Source organism: Pseudomyrmex gracilis, unplaced genomic scaffold (genome assembly GCF_002006095.1).
Source record: "Pseudomyrmex gracilis isolate BER0280 unplaced genomic scaffold, ASM200609v1 scaffold_95, whole genome shotgun sequence".
NCBI classification, from domain to species: Eukaryota; Metazoa; Arthropoda; class Insecta; order Hymenoptera; family Formicidae; genus Pseudomyrmex; species Pseudomyrmex gracilis.
This window is the reverse complement of record NW_018020679.1, coordinates 460,475-478,280: the sequence shown is the minus strand read 5'-3', so window position 1 is coordinate 478,280 and position 17,806 is coordinate 460,475. Positions and strand designations below refer to the sequence as shown.

General features: G+C 37.4%; 2 protein-coding genes across 2 annotated transcripts; one reads left to right on the top strand and one right to left on the bottom strand.

The window, feature by feature from the left end:
- The first annotated feature begins 282 nt into the window (after positions 1-282).
- On the top strand, positions 283-15,184 carry LOC109855668. The gene is made up of 18 exons (XM_020430135.1): positions 283-601; positions 690-831; positions 973-1,134; positions 1,197-1,322; positions 1,416-1,522; positions 1,613-1,829; positions 1,940-2,173; positions 2,261-2,631; positions 2,728-2,937; positions 8,219-8,437; positions 9,050-9,246; positions 9,798-9,920; positions 11,406-11,695; positions 11,808-12,012; positions 12,293-12,412; positions 12,548-12,768; positions 13,261-13,594; positions 14,104-15,184. The coding sequence occupies exons 1-18, from the start codon at positions 507-509 to the stop codon at positions 14,283-14,285; spliced, it is 3,555 nt and encodes a 1,184-aa protein (XP_020285724.1). The 5' UTR covers positions 283-506; the 3' UTR covers positions 14,286-15,184.
- LOC109855667 (secretory carrier-associated membrane protein 5B) lies at positions 4,343-7,031 on the bottom strand. Its single transcript, XM_020430134.1, has 8 exons — positions 6,831-7,031; positions 5,889-6,152; positions 5,709-5,772; positions 5,479-5,607; positions 5,245-5,401; positions 5,061-5,162; positions 4,850-4,976; positions 4,343-4,739 (listed from the first exon to the last, which is right to left on the bottom strand). The coding sequence occupies exons 1-8, from the start codon at positions 6,885-6,887 to the stop codon at positions 4,575-4,577; spliced, it is 1,065 nt and encodes a 354-aa protein (XP_020285723.1). The 5' UTR covers positions 6,888-7,031; the 3' UTR covers positions 4,343-4,574.
- Positions 15,185-17,806: the final 2,622 nt, after the last annotated feature.

The window sequence follows — 17,806 nt, the reverse complement described above, 5'->3', positions numbered from 1 at the left end:
AACACATGTTATTTTATTGTAATTCAAATTTATTCTCTTACTGTTTCCACTTTTCTTAGTTTAATCGAAAAACACGCGATCGTTTTGCAGACGCGGCGGTACGTACGCGGGACATCTTATTTGGCGCGAACTGCGCGGCGCATGCGTAAAGTTGCGCGCTTTGCACAAACTGCACTTTCTGCACGAGTTCACGCTAGGGAAAAAGATCTGAAATCTAGAGGAATATGAAATTCACATAGTGGCTGCATTTGTGCGCAGTTATTTGGCGGGAAAACAACTGCGAATGATCACGTGTGACACAGGTTGACAGGTTGACAGGTCTTGGAGTGTGTACATGCGTTGCGATATGTTATTTCTCATAAAAGTGTTAAAAAAGTTTAATAACTGTTGGCTGAAGGCACAATAAATAAATAACCCCATTTCCTACTTCCTGCAAAAGTGTTAATTTATAGGTACACTGTTAACAATAAAAAATTATAGTTGACACATTGCTGCAAGCCGTCGACATGCTTGAAGATTATCTTCTAAAGCATCACGAGAAAGATATAAAAGAGATTTTAAATGCCGCAGAGGATAATCTGGTCTACTCGATATATGTGAAGTAAATTGCTTCTTCATCAGCACTTTTTAACGAAATTCTGTGTAATATAAATTTGTTATATTATTCTTTATACGCTCGAATCTTCCAGCTTTGTGTCGCTGTTCGAAGCTGATACAGAAAATGCAGAGAAGATCCTGCGAAATCCCAGACACTATTTACCACTGTGTGATGAGGCAGCGATCAGAGCTCAGGAAAGGCTGTGCGAAGGAATCCAAATAGTAAAAACCAGAGTATGAATTTTTAGTGGCATCAGTTCACTTACGTGTGAATTAATTCTAGTTTGACACATTGCAAATTTGGTTTTACTGTTGACAATTATTGGTACATGCTTTTGTTGATAATTCAGTTTCTGTTTTACTGTCAATGTGCAGATTCACGTCAGAATTATTGCGGTGCCATTGAAAATCGACACAGGTCAGATTGGCGAGCTGATTTCGACATCCGGAATCGTAGTGCGTATGTCCCAGCCTAGTGTTATAAACCTGAAGAAGCGTTTTGTCTGTAAGAAGTGCAGCTATGTCAATGTTGCCAAAGTAAGTAAAGTCTAATATCTGTGAGATACAATGAATTTTAAGTTCACTTATATTGATTCTAGTTGGAGTGGGAAAGACGAATGTTTAGAAATGTTAAACACTGCGAATCGTGTCGGTCGCAAAATGTAACAGTCGCAACATCCTTGCAACAAGGTGATTGTTCAGATTATCAAGAAATGAAGATTCAAGTATGTAGAGAAAATTTCGCGTATCTTAAAATTATATTAGTATTGTGTGTGTTCTTAAACATCAAATATGCACTAATCGATATTTTTATACAGGATAAGTGTAAAACAGATACAAGAAGCTGTTACTCAGTGGGACTACAGATAGTTTTGTTGGACGATCTTGTTGACAAATGTAGACCCGGAGATAACGTAGACATCAGGTTGATATATCGCTTAAAAAGGAGGAGAAAAACGAAATTGTAATTATTCCAACTGGGTAAAAACTAAATTACTTGTAAAATTATTTGCAGCGGAGTAATTATACGAAACTGGGTTACGTTGAAAGTGGGCCAACGTGCGGAAGCCACGACGTTTCTGATGGCAAATAGCGTTTCTGTTCGCAGAAAGGTCTCAGAGGCGACATTTTCCACTGCCGAGTTAAAAGACACTTTTACGGCATACTGGGAACATTATCGAGATAACGCGTTAGCCGGCAGAGACAATATTCTCGCTTCTATCTGTCCCCAAGTATATACACTTAAATTTACATTTACATATTACAAAATAACGCCTTGCAATATTAAACCTGTAACACAAATCTCTTTTAATAAGCGTTCTGCGTTTTTCTCGGATGATAGTTGTACGGGATGTATATTACGAAATTGGCATTGGCCGTTGTTATGTGCGGTGGTGTGGCAAAAACAAGCGAAACGGGAACACGCGTAAGAGGTGAACCTCATCTACTTCTGATAGGAGATCCTGGCACTGGCAAATCGCAATTGCTTCGTGCTGCGTCCCGATTGAGTTCACGATCCGTCTTTACAACTGGCATCGGTACCACTGCTGCTGGACTCACAGCAGCTGCTGTTAAAGTTAGTACATGTTAAAATTGTCTTACTTATAGTTTCCACTTATATAAATTATTTTTGCGCGATATACTGCGAGAGATAAGATTGTAGGATTCAGACGGTTGGCATTTAGAAGCCGGCGCCTTGGTACTCGCCGACGGTGGTGTGTGTTGCGTGGACGAGTTCACGACAATGAGCTCGCACGACAGAACCTCTGTACACGAAGCGATGGAACAACAAACAATTTCTATAGCCAAAGCCGGCATGTTGAGCACCTTAAATTGTCGCTGTTCCATCATCGCAGCCACCAATCCGGACGGTGGATGTTTCAAGGGTACGGATTGGAAAACCTGCTTGGGAAATCCTCTCTTGTCGCGTTTCGATCTGATACTTCTTCTGAAAGACAACAGAAATCCCGAATGGGACAAAATGACATCGAGTCACATCTTGAAAATGGCCTGCGAAGAGGAAGGAAACAATTTGTAATAAATATTTCTTTTTTTTTTTATACCCATTTCTCTTTTATGACATCAAGATTTCTCGCAATTTACAGATTGCATGATGAAATGCTGTTGTAGATTTTTCGAGACATACATGGGTCCGCAAAATCTAACTGGCTTGTGGACGGAAGAGACTCTCTGTGAATATTTCGCGCATGTGCGCGCATTGAAGCCGGTGCTAACTGAAGCAGCAAAGAGAATACTTAGCGCAACTTATCTTTATCACAGATCAAATCCGTTAAGAAGGCCTGAAAGAACAACAGTACGACTTTTAGATAGTCTTATCAGGTGTGTATATTATTATTCGCTTAGTCATCAATGTACGAGAAAGAAAAATTTCTTTCTTGTTTATCAGTTCCACCTATGCTAAAAGAAATTAGTAAATACGAATTTAAAGTAAAAAACAATTTTCTTCAGATTAGCGGAAGGTCATGCAAAACTCATGTTTCGAAATGAGGTGGAAGTTGTTGACGCTGTGACTGCAGCGGAATTGATTGAAACCAATTTGGACAATTCCGACGTCGGCTGTCCATTTCCAATAAATCCAATTGCGACATATCATTCTAAAGGTAACACGCACGCGGAACAAAGTTCCTTTCTTTTAACATTTCTTTATATTGATATTTTAACGTGTTTTTACAGCACAAGACTTACTCAAAAAACTCGATTTACAAGAATACATATAAATATTAATCTTTATATTACAACCGAGACTTAAACAAATTGTTCATAATATCAATTAATTATATAACATGTCTATTATGCCATTTTATAAAATGTGATTTTTATTTTTCTTACTTACATTTATAATTACAGTTGTAACGATTGATTTTAGGAATTTTAATTGTGTTTGGTATTATTTTTATTAGTATTATTATCTCATATAAGGAGAGAATATGCAAATTAAATGTTTTTTCATACACTTCGCTTGCAAACAAATAACAATCGAATTTTTAATTATTCTATCGGAAAAGTATGCATATCTAAAGTTTTTACAATAACTATTATCCCTTGATGCTCACATGTAAATTATAAAAATCAGCTCACATAAAATTTCTTATGAACATTTTTTAATGAAATTTAAATTTTTTCTTCGAATTATTTCATCCAAGACATTCTCAAAACTAAGATTTGTTCAATAAAACAATCATCGTAAAACAACGTGATTTAATTAATAAAACAGGAATGTTTAGTAGAATTTTACAAGGTTTCCAAAAACAAATTCTAAATATTCACAAATTAGCGTTTTTTTATGTTAATATTCAACAAACACGAGTAAAATTGTTCTATAAGAGACAGGTTTTTTTTTAAGTTACTTAGAATAAATTTAATTATTGTGATATTTTTTCTCCTATATAACATGATCACATTGTGACATTCCTATAACATGATCACATTGTCAATGAGGACTACGCTACTATAACGTATGAAAACAGATAAATGTAAGCAAAATTATGTAATAATAATAACATTATGGAGATATGATTATTAATAGCTCACTCACATCAGTGTGTACATCCTAATTTGATTAGCTTATAAATAAACATAACGAATAATAAACACAAACATGTCGACCTCTTGTGCAGAAATATTTGGACATGTAGTAATTTTGTGTTAAAGTATTTAGAAACACAATACGTGTCAGTTTCGAAAGATTTTCTTTAGCGAAACACTGATAGTTAGCAGTTCGTTATTTCGCAAGAATATAGCCATATAATTACCGCGTTGTTGATGAAACGATATATCCGAGACTTAACGACCGCGAAGCAAATATTCGCGTATTGCCCGTACCGTTTAGCAATACAAATGGCGTTTCTATAAACAGCGAAACTAAAATGAGATCTATTCACTTACTGAATGATGTAAAGCCAGAACATAGTGTAACGTAGTGTGTCGTGGAACAAATAAAAGTTGATAGAATTATTTTAATAACGCGGTTGGTTAGCAGCGTTGGCCATCTGGGAGCGAACCGCGCTCGCCGCGACGTTGCTCGCGGCGCTTTGCACGTGCTCGTTTCGCAAAAATGTTGTAGCGAATTCTTGCTGCGCCTTCGTGACACTCGCGTCGGACGTACGATAAATGCGATGTATCTGAAAACAAACAAACAAAATTCCATGAGTTTGCTTTTCAGATATTAACAAAAAAAAATTAATAATCATATCATAGAAAAATATATTTTTAATATGAAAAAACCATATACCTTGGTGAGCAGTAAAAGATCACCACATGCCGCAATGACGAAACAAATTGCGACAAAGAGCATAAGAAGACCGATGAAGATTCCTTTGGCCGTCGAATCGAACAAACTAATCGCTATGATTATACCGCTAAAAAAACATAACATTTGATTTGTGTTATAAATATCCCATGGTGTGTTTATGACCAAAATGCAACAGAAAATTATGTATTACCAAGTGCCTGCTCCGGGAATACCTATAGCCTGAATACTGGTGACAATTAGTTGAAAGAAGAAGACGAAGAAAAAAACCATAAAGTTGAAGGAGCTATCGTTCCTGAAAGAGATCAAAGCGAACTTAGTTTAATTCTATTTCTCAAACTTCATATGTGACTCTTATGAGCGGATTTTTATCTTACTTGAAAGCCCTGTACGCTGGTCTAAACCAGCACATGAACGAGAATGGAGTAAAAAGTATGAGATATAAGATAGCCAGGCCAAACGCAGAGAAACCCTTACCATAGAGCATCAGAACAAATCCTCCAATTACATTCATTAAAAGAACACAGCCGTGAACTGTAAAGAGACGCGCAAATGTATACGCAGCATTTAAAATTAAAAAAACACTATTGTGCATAATTAATAACGCTTACACATCCAGAGGTAATACAATTGCCTCACAATCTTTTGAAAATCAGTATGTATCTCGACATCGATATCCTGATAAAAGCATGGTTGAAAACAACATTTATCCGGTAACGGAGGCCAATTATTTCGCCTTGCTGTAATTAACAATTACCTCAATAATTATTCAAAGAATATCCAGGATTTTTGTTAAAATATTTAAAAATACACATTTTATATATAAAAATAATGCACTAACGATAGTAGGGCGTATTTCTCATTTCTTCCTCTGTTCTGGATTTCCATTCTGGTTCCGCTCGTTGCTGAAAGGTACAATGAAGTTCTTATATTCAATCTTAAAGAGAGATTTACGTCTCTCGAAAAAAGAAGATCTAGTAGAAATTCCATTCTAAATCCAATATTTAACGGAGAAATTTACATCTGACGGAGGTGACAAAGTACTTCCAAGTGCTGCATTAACTGTCTGCTGTGGAGTGCGAGCGTACGCAGGTGGAGGTGCTTCTTGATTGGTAGGTTGCAATGTAGCAGGTTGCTGTGTCGCACCAACTCCACCATAGATAGGTGGATTCACCGCCCCTCTGACTTGTGTAGTACCCTGAGTGCCTTGGTCAGCAAAAGGATTATAATCCTCCAGACCTCTGCTAGCTGGCGTAGAAGTCACTGCCCTTCGTATGGCAGGGTCCTGTGTTCAATATTAATACATTTCGTCTTTCTTCTTTTGTTTTTACTTCGCAGAATTGCTTATCTTATCTCGTTTCCTTATTATTTAAGATATGAAAAAAACTTATGTCGTACATTGTACACAGAACAACAACATATTTCACTGAATTCTTACTAAAGAATAGATTATTTTTCAAAATACACTTTGCAATTAAAATTCCAGGGAAGTGATTAAAATAAAAATACAATCAACTCTGCATAGAGCAATGTTCAGACTTTATTGTGCAACGTCACAATTTGTGTGGTAACAGACGCGAGAATGTTACAAACACATAAAAATAAAAATTATACGATTTGCAGCAGTTAATTAGCTTCGCGACGAAGAGAAAACGTTGCGATCGCGCAACGACAGAAGAATATTTTTTTTTATCGGATTTTTCCACCAAGCAGGCGGATATTTTGGTCGACATTGGGATGACACATCCAATAATCATTATTCGGGACGTCCACTTATCGGGTCAAAATCGTGCGACGGAGCGCATGATTTAACGTTTTCGCGTGACAAACAGAGCGAGCAAGAGATACCGGCGAGATGTTGGATCTGACGTGATTTGACAGATACGCGAGCAATATTGCAGGCTGCTAGGCCGCACATGTTTCGATTTCGTCACTGTCACACGCGGGAGGATTAGCTACTTACGGAGAAAGGATCGTTGATCGTAGGCTCCCCGAAGGGATTCTCGTCGAAGCCGGACATCCTCTCGTCCTCGTTCTCGCACCAGCGATACGCAGTCGAAACGTTCGGAAACTCTTGCACGACTCTGATATATTCGACTAATCTTATCTACAAATCTGCCTACTACACCTGACGGGCCATGGTTTCTCCGTATACCGTACATACGGCATCCCCGTTACAGAAGCCGTTTGTTCGAAACAACGTCTTACTGTCGGCCGGTAAGCGCCGGACAGACCAGCTGGAGCACCGTCCGAATCTTTCCGACCAAACAATTGGAACGAAACTTGTGACGTTCGCAGGAAACTAGGAATTTAATCAGACGATTGGCGGATGGTTTTCGAATAGAAAGTTTTCAAGCTTCAATCGATACGCTGAGTTTTTTATTTTCTCTCCTCGAGTTGAAATTTATTCTCAAATCACGCGGATGTTCTTTTCAGTTTCTCTAAAATGTAAAATGGGGGAAATCCCCGAAAACAATTCGAGAAAACAATAATATAAAATTTCGAACTTTATTTCCAGTAATATAATTCACACAAGAACAAACGAAATAACGTATTTTAATGAAATAACTCCAAAAAATTTTTTAAATATGAAAAATTTCTGCAAAATTTGGTTTGGCGAAGCAATGTCGAGAATTTCGGAAATTCGCTTGTCAATTTACCAAAATTCTTCGCCTATTGCTCGAGGTTTAATTTTACTGTTTGATTTGGGAAAAAAAAAAAAAAAAAAAACTAGCACAGTGGCTGTGTTAAACACGCAAATTCGCTTCTACAATCGAAAGGTCATGCACCTCACGCGCGGCGTGCGCTTTACTTTGTATTATTTACCCCAAGCCTTCGCACAACTACTTGGAACTAATAGAACGCCGACGCGCGTACACGTATATGCACGTACACGAAATTTCACGATTATCGATACTCGACGCAGGCGCAACCCCTTGCGCGATTCATCCAACTGATAAAACAGCGTCGTAGCAGCGGAACCGCCAGTCGCTATGCGCTTACCCCAGTATGTTAGTGTCTTTTTTCCATTAACTACGTCGACGTGTCGAGTCGGATATAGCGGTTGAAGTCTCGCGCGATTTTCTCATTTTTCCAACGAGAGTTTGATTGCAAACAAAATCGATCATTATTTTCGCGCATAGCTATGAGATGGAAAAGCACGTGAACATTTTCGCAAATGTACGTATTTATTAACTAAATTCTTCTTAGATTCGCACACGAAATTTTATATAATTTTGGTAATAAAATTATGTTGAATTGTTGAACTTTATTGCAAATTCAACAAGTTGCAACTAAAATATGTGTGTTTAAAATAAAATGTACTATCAAGTTTTTCATTTGCACGTGTAGAATGGATGTAAGCTCGTTAATTCCGGCGGGACTTCAAAACGCGCAACGAAATCTGTGCGAGATTCAAGCGGGATACAATAAGTTTTCGGAGAATTTGCGAAAATTCACGCCGCAGTCTATACAGTGCGCAATTTTTTGCGGCGGGTCCAGATGCAAATATGAAAATCCAAAAGCTTGGCCGGCCGTTCACATGGCAATACAGAACGTCTTTTCGCATTGGTAAGCAAATCTGATCTCCTTCCTCGCGGATTAAATTTTTACGATACAACAATAACAAAAGAACATGTCATTGACGAAACAAACTGTGCTAGCAACAAAAGCACGATTGTTTTCTATTTTTTCTTGTTAATTTTAATACTCTTATAGAATTCGCTGATCGTGCATTTTTTGTTTATAATTATTGTATAACCGCGAAACATATTCTGTGTATAAAAATTACAACACTGTAGCTCCGCACTCGCGTTTGGGGAACGTCTTAAAAATCACTTTATTAAAATATAATAAATACAAACCGGCAGTATATCATCGCGAATAATTTATGCCGATTTAATACACGCTCCGTTACGTTCGAGCCACGCTTGCTATTGACATTCTGTCGAAGCATCGCTCAATTCGTAACTGCACGAGGAGATTTGCTCGGGGGAGGGATAAAATATGTAACTTGCCATATATTAACATGCTCCTTCTCGTTTACATAATGGACACGCGAGTAAAGTCACAAATTCGTTATTTAGATATATATATCCACTAAAACGCGTGTCTCCCTGTGTTTGCATGTGAACGCGAACCGATATATCTAAAATCGGCTCATCCGACCGAAAATGATTTTAGGGTAACCGACGACGTTCTTGCGATGGCACGACCCAACACCGCGCAAATAATAAAAAAGGACATAATCGCCCAGTTCCAAGGATGGAGCATCAAGACCATAATAAATTTGCAAACACCCGGCGAGCATGCGAGCTGCGGTGGCCCACTCGAAGAGAGCGGTTTCACATACGATCCCAACATTTTCATGAAAAACGGCAGTAGGTATTAAAAGACGCTCAGCAAAGTCCGTGTTCCTTATATTGCAACGTTTAACCGATTACCGCGCGTTTCTCGTTATATATTATATATATACGCGTCATTAAGAGATATTAGCATTCCAACAAAAATTGCTTCGTCATACGCGCCGCTAATGATGCAACATTAAGTAATTGCTCACGCGAATCGATCGACGCTAATCCAACTTATTGCATTTGATATGCAAATTGTATGGCGAGGTGCCATGATAAGAGGGCAAGAACTCTTGAATTAATTAAAAATTGCAATAATAATAATAATAATAATAGAGTTCAAAAGTTGCGAGTTGGATGCGTCCTCGCGTTGAATGCGCGAAGAAGCGAGCGTCTCTTCTTCACAGTCCTAACAACCACCCAGCTAGATCGAAGAGTCTCGCGATGTAACATGCAATGCAGCAAAAGTATATATCTATGCGCCGTGAAAGAAAAGTCCCGAAATAACGATCGCTTTTACGGCCCGCTCCTATTTTAAACCACGAGGCCTCAGGTTTTCCTGATCGTCGTCTTGTTCGCAGTTTACTATTACAATTTCGCTCTGAAGGATTATGGCGACGCCACCATGGGAAAACTCCTGGACATGGTCAAGGTCGTGGCCTTTGCCGTGCAAGAGGGAAGAGTGGCCATTCACTGTCATGCCGGTAAATCGATTTTTCTCTGCGCTTGACCCAATTCCATCGCCCGCAGCGCGATCATGGCTTTTTTTTGAATTTATTACAACGTATCGCGTGCGTGTGTTAATTTTTATGGTTTTTCAACGTGTATTTTATCGAGAACATTTTTTGCTATAATAAAGAAATACGCGAGTACAATATGTTTTCGTTTTGAAATTCTGATTTATTTTCCGCTTGTTACTTTATTGTTGAGCTGTTACGGTACTTCTGATCACTAATTAATTTTTTACATGTCCATCTCCATTACATTTTAACGTACGTATTTGCGTCATTCACCGCGCGAATTCGCGCGAATAACGTTATCTCTGTATAAACTTGATGAACGATACGCAAATCTAAGTATATTGATCTAAGAAGAAGAAACACGTGAAGCACGTTTTAGTCGCTCACAATATTATGATTGCGTGTGTACAAAGTCGGCTAATGAGCGTGTGTACCGTGCATTCGATGCATCTTTACGCTGCACGCGAATCACTCAACATCGAATGCCAGCGGAACATAACGATTTCGATTAAGAATACGATCAGGATTTATGATGCGCGCAATTTAAAAACACTGGTTGTATTACATTATCTCAACAACAATTTGTGCGATAAAAACTCGGGCGGAAAATCGCCCAAGTGTGTGATAAGAAAAACTTTTAGTACTTACGCGCTTGCTTTGTCGTACGATGTGGAAAGCAGGCAATTTAGGTAAGAGCGTGATCAGTGATAATAAAAACCCATCTGCGCCACGCTTTATTTGATATAATTGTTATTAGCGTCACGGACGTCGCCGCGCGTCGCGAGAGAGAATTTCAATTTTCATTAAAACACAAAATGCGAGCGGAGCGATAAGCGAGCACGTGACGCAACGCGCGTATATTTTTATACATTACGCGTGAGCACATCATATTTGTGTTTTTACATGTAAATAACACACTCGAGAGAACTATTTATTTCCGTATGTATGCACGTTCGCGGAAGGTCGATCTATATAAGCGTGTGTCTGGCAAATTTCTGCGTTGTAATGCGTTAAAATATAGAGATCTGATCGCGCGAAAGCAAGCGAATTAATCATACGTGTTGTGGCTCATAAAGAAAAGTCAGATGGTCTCCGGAGATATACTTGCTTCTAAGTGTATTAATCATTTTTTTATGCATTGTTATGTTGAAGCAGCAGATAAAAACTTAATTTTACAAAACTGTGCAATATAAAATGTACTTGTATATTGTGCGAATTTTTACTTTATAATATTTTCACTTTATATATATTATGCAAATTCTCACTTTATATTATATAATTTTGACAATGTGTATACTCTGAAATATTATTTAAAGACGTTGGAGTTTTTCTAACAGATTTTGTTTTCTAGCTATAGCGACGTGTGTGACAGGCGCATAAATTAGATCCGGGTTGCGTTGCGACCTGAGGAGAACAAAATTTTTTTTTTTATTTATTTTTTTTTTTTAGGTCTCGGCAGGACCGGCGTTTTGATCGCGTGCTACCTAATTTACAGTCTTCGTGTGAAGGCGAACGATGCAATAAGATTCGTTCGCATGAAGCGTCCGTGCGCGATACAAACGCGCGGACAAATACTTTGCATTCAAGAATTCGAGCACTTCGTGCTTCCGCAGATGATAGTGTTTCCCTTGTACAGCACGACCGGGGATCGCAAGCCCTGCAGCCTTCAAATGTACCTGAAAAAGCAATACAACATTCTACACGGATATGAGCAACGTACTTTCAAGCACATCCCAAAGGTGAAGACGCGACATGAAGTTTCTCTCTGACATTTTTTAAAAATTAATGTAATTATAATATTAAGCTTATGTTTTATTTACCGATTAATTACCGTGTCTGCATTATTCCCAGATCGTTTTTATCATTTGCGAGAGGATACTTCAGTTGTGCGACTGTCAGGAGGACAACTCGCCGTCCGAAATCACGTACGCGGTTTCCAACGTGCCCTTCACAAAACGTTTTATTTGTCACATGCTGGAAAAATTCCGTGACGGTAATATGCGACACTCCTACTCGTGGGCGGAATCCCTCACGGACTCGTCGTACGAATACGCAAGTGAGAAATGTTACATTTTAACGTAATAACAGAGCAATTTTTGCGGCATTTAATTAACCTTCGTTTGTCCCTGGGTATTTTTTATGTGAGCAAATAATTACACATTGCTTTAAAAGTTACGATCTTTACTCCATTGCCGTTTTGCAAGTACATTCGGTTCTTTCTCGTGTGAGAAAGAAAATCCCGTTTTTTTAAATGATATGTCAACAATTTAATTTATTATTAATTTCTCTAACAGAAAAGCCGCTGAAATATTTATTTACTAACGTGTGTGTTGTAGCCTCTTCAAAAGCGGGTAGCAGTCAAGTTTCGTCCCGAGATACTCCCGATGACATAGGAAGATTGAGCGACGTCTTTTGCATGTCGCCGGACACCCCGTCCTGCGACTCCGCATTTCCAGGTTACTTTCGATTTGCTGATTAATTTAACTAGACTGTTCGATCGTCTTTATTCGCACACATTTCGATATGGTATCTCTCGATGAAATAATAATGCAAAATCTGAACAATACGATATTTTGTGCGCCGCGAGACAGGTCTGGACGACAACTGCATCGACGACGTTCTGGGTGACGGCATTCACGATCAGGATCTGTTTGACAACGATTGTTACAAGGAGATTCAGTCGCACATGAGCTTGCGAAACATTCCCCGCGATGATTACAAAACGATAAATGCCGAGGAAGCTATAAAGGCGCTCATAACGGACAGCGCTGTTCTTCCCGATGCCGCCAAGAAACTTTTGCACAATTATCAGGTACTTGGCACGGTTTTAAGAATATCGTTAGATGATTATATGTGTGTGTGTGTATTCACACGTGCAGAAATATTCATTCAGTTTCTTCTACCACATTCTTGTCTATAAACACCCCTAGAATCATAAAATATTAAATCGACCATTGTCCGCAAAGTCACGTAAAATATCTAACTCAATTTAAAATAGCATTGTAATAGGTATACAATTTTGTTCCGCGTATTATTATAATTGTGTACTATAAACCCGGAAAATTAGTTCTTCACATATGAGCAAATTCTAAATTTGCCGATTAAATACAATCAAGTGTATATAAGATCATATAGACTAGATACAGAACTTGTCCACGTATAAAAAACTTTTTCCTTGTCAAGTCATTATTGATTGTTGTTAATGTATATTTAAAGTGTTGCATCAATACTTTAAGCATTGTGTGACATAAGTAACAAGATTTAAATATTAACATTGATAAAAATTGAAAATCCGTTTATTCAGAGCGATTTGAACCACCGATGCACCGTGTGGCAACGATTAGAATTAGAAACCAATTTGGAGGTGCTGTCCGCATTGTTGTTCGAGTGGCTAGAGACTCTCAAGTATCCGCTTCTTGACGTCGATAGTCTCAGTTACATCGTTGTCTGGAGTTCGAAGCCGCAGCGGTGCCTCTCGAAACTACCTGTCTGCACAAGATACTTATTAGAATACTTCCTGCGATTTGTCACCCGCTTAAGACCCGTAACGGCCGAAAGTCAGAGTTTAATTACCAAACGGCTGATAGCGGCGTTGACGCAGCAAACAATCTGGATCAAGAACTCCTTTTATCCTCCACGTATGTATTTAATAGGTTCATATTTTCATTATCCGCACAATTATTTACATATAATATAATTATTTTACATTGTGATCATAATATATAGATTATAATTTTGAAAATACTATAGACGCACAGTAAAAAATTATTATTTGTTATTTCTTACATCGTGCGGAAGAAAGTTATACGCACAATCGATACAATGACTTTTCAAGAAATAGCATTTTTATATAAAGATGTTTATATAAAGACACCCGATATATAATTGCGGAGTTCCGTGCTATCCGTCAACTTTATACCTTATCTGCGTCATATCGCGATACCCAGAAATATTGATTTGTACGGACGTCCATTTTTTTCGCCCTATTTATATTTCAGCATCAATAATCATAGCGCGTCTTTGTGACGACAGTAAAAGAGCACACTCATAGACACCACTTATCGAACCGATCTGAACACGGAGATAACAACACGTAACGAGTTTCCGACATCGATGTGAAAAACAAAAAAAACCTTGTATATTTCAGATAAACATTTTCAGAAACTGCGACGTGGAACCGCTGGCAAACTCAATGAGTTCTTCGTTCGATTAATGAATTTGATAGAAGAAGTCAATACACAAGAGGTAGACAAACCGCCGTGGGCGTCCAAATGGGAATTGCTGTCCAATCATCTGAGGGATATGGACAGACAGAAACACAACGAATAAGTGTGATATACATTTAGTATTCTGACGGACTTATTTTCAATTAGTATATATATATATATATATATAGCGAATATATACGGTATATATTTTGTTTCATCTGACATAAGCCAAACTACGTAACAAATGTGTTGGCAAGTTATTAACAGATACCTTGAGATACTCGTAAAAGTCGCGTACTACTTGTTTACGACTGCAAGTAATTACAAAGAAACGTTTTTTTATAAAACGGTGTATACGATAAAACTATTAATAGAGAACAATATTTTCGTTCTAGCGTATTATATAAAAATTTATTACTTTGTTGCTTTGCGCAGAAAATTTGATTAGGTGTACACCCCCGCGCGGCTATTCGTAATACAAAGCACAGTTTTAATTCTTTTAGATAGATCAATCGACTTCCAATAATAGTTGCGATTACACGCATTTCAAGATCGCTTGCAATTTAAGAATTGTAATGTAATATAAACATTACAAAACAAACTTACGAAGCTTTCCGTCAAAACTCTAAATGGTTCTGAATATTAACTTTATGTGTTTAATATTCAATCTATATCCTCTCTCTATTTTTCGAGTTTGATTTTTTGTGCGTTATTTCTGACACCTCTCATATGAGTATTATATGATGTGTGAGACGCGGTCATGCTTTGTTCTCCGTTTCTCTGTGTTGGCGAGTACTGTGACATTTCAATCCGGTTTTTAAAGACACGTGACTAAAGTAAAGTCACGTGCTGTTTTTCCATTCCTCCCTCTCACTAGTGTTGTCGAGTTTAATTTTCTATATATATACATACATTGATTTTTACAATCAAATATTTTTTTGAATCAAATCGAATATCGTAATACATTATTTAATATAATCAATACATCTTATATCAATGATTAAATGTAATTACATGTAAATAGGAAATAATAAAAATAAAGAAGAATATTTTACCAATATGCCCAGCACAATCTTTTTGAGAGTACGTTTACACGTTTTTGATTTTTGTTGATCAAAAATTAAAAGCTGATTGAACAATATTTTAAGAGAGACAAAATATTTACAAGCTGTTTACCTTAGAATAAAACAAATGTACAATTTATTACCCTGTTCAATTTATTTTCAATTGTTAATCGATCAACTTGTACAGTTGATCAAGAACAATCGAAAGATGTAAACACGCCTGAAGGCACAAATATTATTCGAACCTCTACATATCAACGGAAACTCTCGCTCTTACATATTTCTCTGTTTTATATATTTATTTTTCAGTTTTAATACATATATATAATATGTATATAGCTAAACAACACGTAGTACGATATCAGCTGCAGATAAGCTTACTTCACCGGTAAATTCACCGTTGAATTCACGTTAAAAAAATGATGAATTACAAAAAGCCAGAAATGTTTAGCATCCCTTTATTTGCGCGTTAACAAGGAATTTGAAAACAGAATTATGTCTTAGAGCTTATATATGTGTATATATATATAGAGTCGTGTTTTCTTGTTTATGTTGCAGATTTTTTTTTTATTAAGTAGAGTCCTTTCAAGATTATTCCAGCTAAGATTTTTTAACGCTAAAACGCTTATCTCGTTCTAAAAAATGCGACTTCGCAAATTCTTTATTTACAGTATGATATAAGGTTGTGGTTTTCCTGCGATCTTTCTCTAGACACATATATTACGTGGTTTTTTTCCTAGATATACATTAATTTACGTATATATATAAATCTCTCGATACACGTCCCACAACGAGATTATATATCGAGCATTACAAACGATCAGTCAGTCTTATTACACAAGAAAGTACGGTGAAAATTTATAATTTGTCTCTGTTCTTTTACAATTATCGGTTTGCTTAATCGGCTACTTCTCTACGCACCGTCATTTTCGAAAACGCAACGAAAAAACGGAGGTTGTGTGTTTGTTGAGAAAAAAACTGAAGAGAAATCGATTTGTGATTTTCTTTCAGTAACACATTTAATTTCTTATTAAAGTCGGTACATTTTTACAAGGCAACTTATCATACAAATACTTAACAAATTAATTCAGACAATAAACTTTTTCTACAAGAATGTAATGATTGTTTTATTTATTTATTTTTTTTTTTTTTCAACTTATACCGGGCGGTCTCTCACATCTACGCGATCGATTATTACACGGTCGTCCTTGGTGGAAATTTGTTGCTTCTTTGCGAGAGCTCGAATTTGCGATAACAACCTTCGCAACACGTTTGTTTCTTGTTTGTTTTTGACGCGTCAGTAGAAGCGCGACGGAAAAAGAGAGAGAAAAAAAATACAGATTAGAAAATGTAGAAGAACAAATTATCCGTGTAAGCATATTACATTATTTTATCTTGTTACATCCTTACAACACGTTTGATTTGTTTGCGAGGAAGTGCCTCACTTGACGAGAACTTTTTTTTTGTGATGTATCGTGGCAATTGTGTGTGTGGCGTTAACGCGAGAATATCGAGTGGAGCATGACAGAGTTTTGTTCATACATGAACATGTCCATTTCGATCACAGCACGTTAAAATCAATTGCTATTCGAATCTATAATCGATGTCTGTATTTATTTTCACAAAATATTGTATGTAGTTTGTCGGCGCGTTTATACTAAGTGTCTATGTATCGCGGCACCTTGTGAAAGAGATACAATCTTACAGCAAGTTTCTTTCAAAAAATCGTTTTCAAGACGCGTTCCATCCATCTCGTCCCAAACTTTTTCAAAATTAAACAAGTAAACGTCGTTAGTATCGATTTGGCACAGTTCATGTTGGACGCTTCGTTCTAACTGATATGATTGCACTGAACCGCCATTGCTTTTCGTCAATGCGAGCCAATAATTGTCCGAAGTGAACGGCATCAAAAACTTGATACATCATCGGGTTTATGTTATCTGCAATTATTTTCGAGCATTTTGCAAAGTTAACGCGACGGTCTACAACTGAAGAAACAACATTTCCGCAATGTTTAAACGTCGTGTGTGAAAAAAAAAAATAGAAAATAAAATTAGTCGTTAACGTAACGAAAACAACATTGACGACACCAAAGTGTCCGTCGGCACGTGTGTAAAACACCGTTCACGATACAAAAGATACAGAATTAGATACGTACGCGCGAATCCGCCCCGAAACGTCACGCGACACGGCGCTTGATTGATCAATTAACCGATCGTTAAGTAATTATCCGCGGTCGGCGCAGGCCTCCCGATCTTTTTCGCGACGTGACGAACGTGTGTGTGTGTGTGTGTGTATGTCTCATCTGGCAAAACTCATGTGTGTCCTTCCCAAAAAACTTCGAGATCCGAAATTAAATGCAGATTGGATAACAAATCGCACGCGTACACTCACACAATCACACCCACGCGCAACACACGCACGAGCTGCGATATCGGCTCGAATCCATCCATCCGCGATTGACGCCGAACTCCTAATGCCTCGACAGATTTCATTATTTACAGAGGGAAGTCTTCTACAGTAGTGTATGCGTGTGTATGTGTCAAATTCTTAATCATATATAATATATATGTATATG

Bases quoted from the DNA above. Each gene is read 5' to 3' on its own strand.
- LOC109855668 (XM_020430135.1), top strand. From the start codon at position 507: ATGCTTGAAGATTATCTTCTAAAGCATCACGAGAAAGATATAAAAGAG. The intron at 12,413-12,547 runs GTTACTTTCGAT...GCCGCGAGACAG, and splicing joins CTGCGACTCCGCATTTCCAG to GTCTGGACGACAACTGCATC. The intron at 12,769-13,260 runs GTACTTGGCACG...CCGTTTATTCAG, and splicing joins AACTTTTGCACAATTATCAG to AGCGATTTGAACCACCGATG.
- LOC109855667 (XM_020430134.1), bottom strand. From the start codon at position 6,887: ATGTCCGGCTTCGACGAGAATCCCTTCGGGGAGCCTACGATCAACGAT. The intron at 5,163-5,244 runs GTAAGATAAAAA...GATCTCTTTCAG, and splicing joins CCAGCGTACAGGGCTTTCAA to GAACGATAGCTCCTTCAACT. The intron at 4,740-4,849 runs GTATATGGTTTT...GTTTGTTTTCAG, and splicing joins ATCTTTTACTGCTCACCAAG to ATACATCGCATTTATCGTAC.